Raw genomic sequence first — 10611 nt, 5'->3', positions numbered from 1 at the left:
GTCATGTGTTTATATATGACTATAGTTAGACAGTGTCGTTAATTTCCTTGGGATTAAAGTGCTATTCGAATGAAAGAAAGAACTGTGACAAGATGTTTACAAAAATATATTTTAAAATTTAAGTACAAATAAAAATATTCACATGTATACAGTAGTTGCATATAAAAACTAACTTATGGAAGCACCATATAGGACACAAATTACATATTTGACCCAAGTTATATCAGAAACTGTGGATGAAGCATGTGCTTTCAGCATATATTATGTTCTGGAAGTGTTAACGAAAGACCACTGTCTGAATGTGTGTAAAGATACAATTTCAGATCCATTAGAGCAAGATGCTAACAGAACACGCACAAATGCCTTAGTGGTATCTAACATATACCTCAACAATTTACTGGACAGTCAGTTGGTATCTACTGAAACATAAGATTGAAGGGACTAAACAAATCAGCACAAATCTTGGCATGCGTATTAATAAGAATTCATTCTGCTATTGGGTCTCTTGGTGAGACATTAAGTGTTTTATGAACTTTACAAATCTTTTTGAGAGTTTGACCACAATATTATAGTCCCATGATCTTATATTTATATGTAGTGTATTTTTAGTGCTTTTAGTAAATTACAGATATTTGTTGGCATCTTAATCAGAATGATAATTTGCTAATAAAAAGGTAACAGTGATGAAATAATTTTTTTGTGTTTCATATAAATCATTATTTTTGGTTCTGAAAACTGTTATACATGCATTGAAAGCTCGAGGTAATTTCTTCCACAGTTACACAATGACACATAATATTATAAAAGCTACTAAGGTTTTAAAATTGATAGCATTGTTTTCCACTATATGCAAGACAAGCCTACCAGAAGTATGGCTTTAAGATTACAGTAGACCGAACATCATCATCATTCAATTATGTTTTGCTTTCATTTATGAAAAGGGAATACTGTAATTTGTACTCTGTTGCATACAAAACCAATAGTTACTGTTCATCAACCAGCCTCATAAAGTAAGTACATTCCATAACTTACAATCAATGAATGTAGCTAGCACAGATTACAAACGTATACCTGCTTAGCATCCTAGTTAAGTCACCCATCATTTCTTAGAAATTCTTCAATATTCTGGATGCTCATAATGTTTTCAATCATGAATAACACAGCTCTGCTTCACAATTCTCAATACTGTCAACATATTAATTAAAACACAAAATATTTGGCATTTAGCAGGAACGTGATTTGTACATACAACAAATCAAATCCATAATTAAAAACCGATTTTGATCTCATATATAAGATATCGTATCATAATATTAGACCAAGGGCAATATTCTTCCTCTTATGTAATTATCACAGTTATTTACCACCTATACTTTTCTGAGTCTGTACCTCCTTCATGTTAGGTAACAGACTCTAAAATGAGAAAGTTAAGTACTCTGAAGACTATGAAGTTTGTAGTAAATGCCACGTTTAGCTAGCAGTTCTGCATGCTTTCCTATTTCAGCAACTTTTCCATGACTGATCACACAAATGACATCAGCATCTTGAATCGTAGATAGCCTGTGTGCAATTGTAATGCAGGTCCTACCCTCTTTCGCCTTATCAAGTGCCTCTTGGACAATCTGAAGAAGAAAATTATTACTTTGTCATTATTATGCATTCTCAGCAAAAGATAAAAACAAAACAAAATAATGCAAAAGACTATGACGGCTGAAAAAGACTTCAGGTAACAAAGATATCTGAAATAATATAAAAAATTGACCTCAGACGAAGAAATTTAAGGTAAAGTGAAGATTAAAACTATTTCTCTCAAAAGAATGTCAGCTCATAGGAAAAGCATGAATAGATTCATTGCAGGACATAACTGGCAAATGGAAGTATCATTTGGACAATTCATGTGCTACTCAACTGAGTTTTAAGGAACAGCAACAAAGAAAAATGTGAAGGCTTTCACAGCTACTTGTTGACAAACTTCCTTTAGGCTTCTGTCTTGGGTTTTTCGGTCGATATTTGTCTGATGATTTTTCTGTTGTTGACACTGTCAGAACTTCAACCTCTATTGCTGTTGGTGGACTAGAGCTGAGCTCGTGGCTGCAGACTAATAGCACCTGGAGTGCCAGGATGAACGGCCTTTACCGTGGTCACTACCGCTGCGGTTCTGCCCTTTCTAACTGCAACGGCCGTTCGCTGCAGCACGGGAATCCAGGATCCGTTCACTTTGAAGATATTTTCATGTTTGTTTATTTCTATATCTTCCCCGAACAAGCAGCTGTGATAGCTCTTCTCTACAGCAAGAACTTCCGTGTCAGCGAATTTTTATATATGATCGTTCTCATACAGCGCGTGCTCCGCCACGGCCGATTTCTCTACCTGTGCCTACGTGCAATGCCGCTCACGTTCAGAGATTCTGGTGTCGATTGATCGTGTAGGCATTCCAACATAGACTTTTCCCCACATTGCAAGAGAGTCCCTTTTCTCCTTTGTCGATCTGAGACACTCTTTGATCTTCTTTGCTGGTTTGTATATACTCTTTACGCCCTATTTGCATAGCACCTGTCGATTCTGTCCGTCACTCTGGGAATGTATGAATTAAACGTCATACCCTACAATTCTTTTTCCGATGCATCACTTCACCGAGTGTTTGGTTTGTGACACTTCTTATGTAACTGGTGGAGCAGCCATTGCTCATCAGAACCCTTTCTAGGTGTTGCATCTCGTGTCTGAAGTTCTGCGGCTGGCATACTCGTCGTAACGAGGGTATTAATTATGCCCTTTTCTGGCTCGGTTTGTGATTTGAGAGTTTCTGCCGATATCGGTCCACGTGTGTCGGTTTTTGATACACGCTGTGTCCCAGGACTTCACCATCCCTCGGGACCACACATCTAGAAAGGGTAGCAGTTTGACGCTTTCTACCTCCAAGGTAAATTTTTTACTGGCGTGAAGACAGTCTCAGGTGTATTAGAAAGTCAACGAGCTGTTCCTCACACGGTTCTACACAACCAAGGTATCGCAGATGTAACTCTACGTAGGAGGTACACATAAAAGTCGAAAAGCACCTAAAGCTACCCTTTCAAGATGTGCTGGCCACGAGGGTTGCTGGAAACCTGCCACAAAATGTGTGTCGAAAACCGACACACTCGCCGCGTGGAATGGCCGCGCGGTCACAGGCGCCTTGTCACGGTCCCCCTCCGGAGGTTCGAATCCTCCCTCGGGCATGTGTGTGTGTGTGTGTGTGTGTGTGTGTGTGTGTGTGTGTGTGTGTGTGTATGTTGACCTTAGCGTAAGTCAGATTAAGTGTAATGTAAGTTTAGGGACCGATGACCTCAGCAGTTAGGTCCCATGAGACCTTACCACAAATTTCCAAAATTTTTCCGACATACTCGGACCGATATCTGCACAAACTATCAAATCACCACCCGAGCCAGGAATGAGGCATCATTAATGCGCTCGTAAAGCAAGACGGATATGAAACTCAGCACCTCTTACGAGAGATGATACACTCAGAAAGGGTTCTCATGAACAATGCCACATAAGAAGTGTCACATGATTAATCACTTGGCCTAGTAACACACTGCGAAAAGAATTGTCGGATACGGTCTTCCTGCCATACGGGGTGCTAATACGGCGTAAAGAGTATTTATAAACTGACTTAAAAAAAATCGAAGATCGTGTTCGATCGGCAGAGGAGAAAAGGAAACCAGTCGCAATGTCGGCAGTATATCGCACTCACGTACATGTGGAAAAGTCGATGTTGGAATGACTGGAGTGTCAGTCAACACCAGGATTACCGGATATAAGCGACCTTGCGTTGCGGCACACGGCGATGTCGGCCGTGGCGGAGCTCGCGCTTTATGAGACTGACCTCAGTATAGGGAAGAGCTATCACCCCTGCTTGTTCAGGGAAGCAACAGACATACACAATTGTGACAATAGCTTCAACAACAAAGAATAAATCCTCCCAAGCAGCAGCGAGCGACCGTTGCAGGTAGCAGGGAGGAACCGCAGCTTTATTGGCCACTGAAAAATACTTGGACGATGGCGCGGCAAGTACTTATACTATTTTTGTAAATGAAAATGGACACGATGAAGGAATTATCCGAATGGGACCGAAATAGGTTGATGGGATCTACGTATACAGACAAACAAATGATTACGATTTCAGAAGTTTTGCATGATTCATTCAAGAGAACGGGCATAGGCTGACAGAGTTGTTGGATGTCCTCCTGAGTTATATCATGCCGAATTATGTCCGATAGGCGCGTTAGATGGCGATAATTCCGATCTGGTTGGAGGACCCTGCCCATAGGGCTCAAAAACTTCTTCAACTGGGGAGTAATTTCGGGAGTACCGCAAGGAAGCGTGATAGGACCTTTATTGTTTACAATATACATAAATGACTTAGTTGACAACATCGGTAGCTCCGTGAGGCTATTTGCAGATGACACGGTTGTCTACAAGAAAGTAGCAACATCAGAAGACTAGTACGTACTCCAGGAAGACCTGCAGAGGATTAATGCGTGGTGCGACAGCTGGCAGCTTTCCCTAAACGTAGATAAATGTAATATAATGAGCATACATAGGGGCAGAAATCCATTCCAGTACGATTATGCCATAGGTGGTAAATCATTGGAAGCGGTAACGACCGTAAAATACTTAGGAGTTACTATCCGGAGCGATCTGAAGTGGAATGATCACATAAAACAAATAGTGGGAAAAGCAGGCGCCAGGTTGAGATTCATAGGAAGAATTCTAAGAAAATGTGACTCATCGACGAAAGAAGTAGCTTACAAAACACTTGTTCGTCCGATTCTTGAGTATTGCTCATCAGTATGGGACCCTTACCAGGTTGGATTAATAGAAGAGATAGACATGATCCAGCGAAAAGCAGCGCGATTCGTCATGGGGACATTTAGTCAGCGCGAGAGCGTTACGGAGATGCTGAACAAGCTCCAGTGGCGGACACTTCAAGAAAGGCGTTACGCAATACGGAGAGGTTTATTATCGAAATTACGAGAGAGCACATTCCGGGAAGAGATGGGCAACATATTACTACCGCCCACATATATCTCGCGTAATGATCACAACGAAAAGATCCGAGAAATTAGAGCAAATACGGAGACTTACAAGCAGTCGTTCTTCCCACGCACAATTCGTGAATGGAACAGGGAAGGGGGGATCAGATAGTGGTACAATAAGTACCCTCCGCCACACACCGTAAGGTGGCTCGCGGAGTATAGATGTAGATGTAGAGATCGAGCGACCTTGCTGGCCGAAATAGGGTTTGGCAAAAAAAAAAAAAAAAAAAAAAAAAAAAAAAAAAAAAAAAAAAAAAAAGCAGTAAAAACCCTTTTCGCCTGCAGACGAACACCATCTTGCTGAAATATCAGCCCGGGGCCCGGGACGGCTTTCCATGAAGGGTAACACAACGGAGAGTGGAATATCGTACCGTACTGTAAGTCTGCCGCAACCAAATGGGTGCTGCTGTGTAAAGAAATGGCACCCCAGACCATCACTCGCACTTGTCGGAACGAATGGTGGACGACAGTAAGGTTGGTAACCCACCAGTGTCTGGGTTGTCCCTAGATACATCTTCGACGATACATCTTCGACCTGGAATTTCATTGATTGGAGTAGAATCGTCTCAGTTCGAACTGAGCCCCGAACACATGTCTGGAGATGCCCCAAAAAGTGGTGGGATACCAATCTGTCACACACTATACGACCCAGCAACAAGTACTGCTGGCCTGGAGTTCCATTCCTCATCATAGCAAGACCCCTTTGGTTGTCATACACGGCGCCCTTACTGCACAGCAGTACGTCGAAGATATTCAACGCGACGTTTTGTTGCCCTTCATGGGAAGCCATGCTGGGCATAGATTTCAGCAAGATAATATCCACCCGCACACGGCGAGAATTTTTACCGCTTGTCGTCGTACTTCGAAAACCCTATGTTGGCCAGTAATTTGCCGGATCTCTCCCCAACTGAACATGTTCGGAGTATTATGGGTAGGAATTTTCACATCTAATGCGCCAGGTGGACAGAATTTGGCACGATACCACTCCGCAGGACAAAATGGTTCAAATGGCTCTGAGCACTATGGGACTCAACTGCTGAGGTCATAAGTCCCCTAGAACTTAGAACTACTTAAACCTAACTAACCTAAGGACATCACACACATCCATGCCCGAGGCAGGATTCGAACTTGCGACCGTAGCGGTCACGCGGTTCCGGACTGAAGCGCCTAGACCCGCACGGCCACTCCGGCCGGCTTCCGCAGGACATCCCACAACTCAGTCAGTCCGTGCCAAGCCCAGTAACTGCTTGCACAAGGCTCAGAGGTGGACCAACGTGTTATTGACTTGCTCAATTTGTGAAGCTCTTTGTCTTGAATGAATTATCCATGTTCTGAAACTGTCACATTCGGATAATTCCTTCGTGGTGTCCTTTTTTTGTTATTAAAAGTGTATAATCAGCGACCGCGAGTTCGACTACAGCCTGCCGCCAGTAATGGTCGGTGAATCGTTGACAATGCCAGCCAAGCGTGCTGGCGATACTTCAGGAAACTGATCAAACAAGGCCGAAGAACCTGAGACGGAAGCCGAGAGGTAAATTAGAAGCAATTACGTTTTCATGACATACCTTTTCACTCTCTGTGTCCAAGGCTGATGTTGCTTCATCCAGTAGAAGCACGCGTGGATTACGAACCAAAGCCCTTGCAATTGCTACTCGTTGTTTCTGCCCTCCACTGAGCTGTGCGCCTTTTTCACCCATGCGCGTTTCGTAACCCTGTGTCAAAAATTCACAACTAAATTGGGCAAAGACACCGTGTACCAAAAAGATTTAAAATCTAATGTAAATTTCACCCTTCGTTAGTCAGTCAGTCATACCTGTGGCAAAGCCGTTATGAATTTGTGGATGTTAGCTTTCTTTGCTACCTCGATGATTTCGTCCATGGAAACATCGCGGTCGTTGTCACCATAAGCAATGTTTTCGGCAATAGTTCTGTCAAAGAGAACTGGCTCCTGTTGAACAAGTCCCAGCTGGGATCGTAGTGAAGACATTTTGACTTGGGACACATCTCGTTCGTCTAGGGCCTGAAAAGAAAAATTATTTTTGTTGTTAGATCACTTCGTAGAAGATTTACTTTCAACACACGGCTTCAACATTTCTGCTGTACTTTGAGACAAAGAAAGAGAATGTATTTTTGAGTAACATGCTTTGAAATACAGTACTAGCAAGAAATGATTTTGAAAATATCACACTCATTCAAAGAGAAACATTTCTTCTGACAGTACAACTATGAGCCTTATTTTCGTTCAAATGATCACCGTTAAAGTGAGAAGTAGAAAGTACGTGACGTATTCGAAAAGTAAGTTTGTGGGAAAATAGAATCCGCACAATCCCCAAAAAACATTTTCCAACGAATCCAACGAATATGCTGCACAAATGATCTCCATTTGGGAACTGTACCAGTTGAAAATGAAAATCCTGAGCCCTCGTGCCAAACCATCGGCCACTAAGACATTGATTCCAGTGCAAGAAGGGGCAGCAGACGCTGAGTGTGAGCTGATTAGAGTGGGTGGTGGACGTGTTCCCATTTAAAATGCTGAACTTTGTCCTCAATATGGGACAGCGATGTGTGGCTGTTCCTTGCTGTGGAAAACTGTCCTGGATAACCGTTTCATACACTGACAATTCTGGATGGCACATCTCAGTTTGATGAGTTATAATACACTCCTGGAAATGGAAAAAAGAACACATTGACACCGGTGTGTCAGACCCACCATACTTGCTCCGGACACTGCGAGAGGGCCGTACAAGCAATGATCACACGCACGGCACAGCGGACACACCAGGAACCGCGGTGTTGGCAGTCGAATGGCGCTAGCTGCGCAGCATTTGTGCACCGCCGCCGTCAGTGTCAGCCAGTTTGCCGTGGCATACGGAGCTCCATCGCAGTCTTTAACACTGGTAGCATGCCGCGACAGCGTGGACGTGAACCGTATATGCAGTTGACGGACTTTGAGCGAGGGCGTATAGTGGGCATGCGGGAGGCCGGGTGGACGTACCGCCGAATTGCTCAACACGTGGGGCGTGAGGTCTCCACAGTACATCGATGTTGTCGCCAGTGGTCGGCGGAAGGTGCACGTGCCCGTCGACCTGGGACCGGACCGCAGCGACGCACGGATGCACGCCAAGACCGTAGGATCCTACGCAGTGCCGTAGGGGACCGCACCGCCACTTCCCAGCAAATTAGGGACACTGTTGCTCCTGGGGTATCGGCGAGGACCATTCGCAACCGTCTCCATGAAGCTGGGCTACGGTCCCGCACACCGTTAGGCCGTCTTCTGCTCACGCCCCAACATCGTGCAGCCCGCCTCCAGTGGTGTCGCGACAGGCGTGAATGGAGGGACGAATGGAGACGTGTCGTCTTCAGCGATGAGAGTCGCTTCTGCCTTGGTGCCAATGATGGTCGTATGCGTGTTTGGCGCCGTGCAGGTGAGCGCCACAATCAGGACTGCATACGACCGAGGCACACAGGGCCAACACCCGGCATCATGGTGTGGGGAGTGATCTCCTACACTGGCCGTACACCACTGGTGATCGTCGAGGGGACACTGAATAGTGCACGGTACATCCAAACCGTCATCGAACCCATCGTTCTACCATTCCTAGACCGGCAAGGGAACTTGCTGTTCCAACAGGACAATGCACGTCCGCATGTATCCCGTGCCACCCAACGTGCTCTAGAAGGTGTAAGTCAACTACCCTGGCCAGCAAGATCTCCGGATCTGTCCCCCATTGAGCATGTTTGGGACTGGATGAAGCGTCGTCTCACGCGGTCTGCACGTCCAGCACGAACGCTGGTCCAACTGAGGCGCCAGGTGGAAATGGCATGGCAAGCCGTTCCACAGGACTACATCCAGCATCTCTACGATCGTCTCCATGGGAGAATAGCAGCCTGCATTGCTGCGAAAGGTGGATATACACTGTACTAGTGCCGACATTGTGCATGCTCTGTTGCCTGTGTCTATGTGCCTGTGGTTCTGTCAGTGTGATCATGTGATGTATCTGACCCCAGGAATGTGTCAATAAAGTTTCCCCTTCCTGGGACAATGAATTCACGGTGTTCTTATTTCAATTTCCAGGAGTGTAGTTGATCCACGTTCCATGAAATCAACCACAAAAACACTCTCTTCTTTCCAGAAAAGGGTAGCCACCGTTTCTCGACTCGTATACATCGACATCTACATCTATTCTCCACAAGCCACCTAACTGGAGTGTGTGGCGGAGGGTAGTTGTGTACCACTGTCACCTGTCCCTTTCCCTCTCCCAGTCGCGCGTAATTCGCGGCAAGAACGATTGCTGGTAAGCCTCCACAGGGCTCGAATCTCTCTAATTTTATCTTCATGGTCTTTTCGCGAGATATACGCAGGAGGAGGCAATATACACTGAAGCGCCATAGAAATAATTCTAGGCATGCGTATTCAAATACAGAGATATGTAACCAAGCAGAATACGGGGCTGCGGTCGCCAACTCCTACATAAGAAAAATGTATGGCGCAGTTGTTAGATCGGTCACTGCTGCTATAATGGCAGGTTGTCCAGCTTTAAGTGAGTTTGGCATTATAGTCGCCGCATGGTAAATTCTTAATTTCGATTTGCATTTTAAAATTGACGTCGAATTCCTATCTCCATTCATACAGAAGAATCGTAGAACTTGGAGTGTTAAGGAAAATGGCGTTACCAACTTTCTACACCTTGTAGGCGAACATAGATGATGGAAATCTCACCTCTTACAGGGTTCAGATTGCCTCTGCGTTGAATACATGCGTTGGTCGTGCCAGTTATGGAGGCAGATGAAGGGCAGGTGAAAACAGAAAGGTGACAGACACCAGAGCGGAGGCAGCTGCGCGTACTCACCACAGTGCCGGAGGCTGCGTCGTAGAACCTCTCGAGCAGCTGAATGCAGGTGGACTTGCCGCAGCCAGAAGGGCCCACCAGCGCCACTGTCTGGCCTTTGCACACTTCCAGGTCGAGGCCCTTCAGTATCGTCAAGCCAGGCCGTGTCGGATACCAGAACTCCACGTCTGAGTAGCTCACATCCCCGGCTGCAGTCTGTAGAACGTCCAAAATGTGTTATTATCCATTCGCTGACAAATAAAAACTATCGTGTGATTATTTAATCAAGTGAAACTGTTCATCAAAACTTCCAAAGAAGAGTATTGGCCTCAGTCTTTCGTGGGAGTCATCATAAGATGTTCCACAAATCACAGAGATGACAAGTACACCTGGTGGAAACGAGAACGTTGTTCCGAAGTCTCATACCTAATTAATATTGCAGTTTCTGTGTCCACCAATCAAGGTTGTCAGTTTTTCTTTCTTTTTTTTTCAAACAAAGGTAGTATCTTTTACGAACCTGACATTTCTAAGCTGAACAAACTCAGGAAACTGACATCTTCCAAGCTAGAATCAACAAAAACTGATCTAAAATTTAAATATACAGGGCGTCCCAGAAGAAATGGTCAATATTCAGGGCCATGTCAGGAACGATCATTCGAAAGGAAAAACGTCTAGATCTAAAATTCATACCTTACAACCTATGGACA

The 10611-nt window shown here is 44.7% G+C and overlaps 1 protein-coding gene across 2 annotated transcripts in view; it reads right to left on the bottom strand.

Annotated features, from left to right (window-relative positions):
- Positions 1-688: 688 nt before the first annotated feature.
- LOC126174876 (ATP-dependent translocase ABCB1-like) overlaps positions 689-10611 on the bottom strand; it is a 208510-nt gene continuing 198587 nt past the window's right edge. For both annotated transcript variants that reach the window (XM_049921289.1, XM_049921288.1), the window contains exons 20-23: positions 9926-10120; positions 6889-7095; positions 6641-6787; positions 689-1622 (exon numbers count right to left, since the gene is read on the bottom strand). In XM_049921289.1, coding sequence (XP_049777246.1) covers positions 1428-1622; positions 6641-6787; positions 6889-7095; positions 9926-10120 — 744 coding nt within the window. In that variant the 3' untranslated portion in view covers positions 689-1427. The remainder of the gene's footprint in view (positions 1623-6640; positions 6788-6888; positions 7096-9925; positions 10121-10611) is intronic.

Source organism: Schistocerca cancellata, chromosome 3 (assembly GCF_023864275.1).
Source record: "Schistocerca cancellata isolate TAMUIC-IGC-003103 chromosome 3, iqSchCanc2.1, whole genome shotgun sequence".
Lineage (NCBI taxonomy): Eukaryota > Metazoa > Arthropoda > Insecta > Orthoptera > Acrididae > Schistocerca > Schistocerca cancellata.
This window is presented reverse-complemented; position numbering and strand designations above follow the sequence as displayed.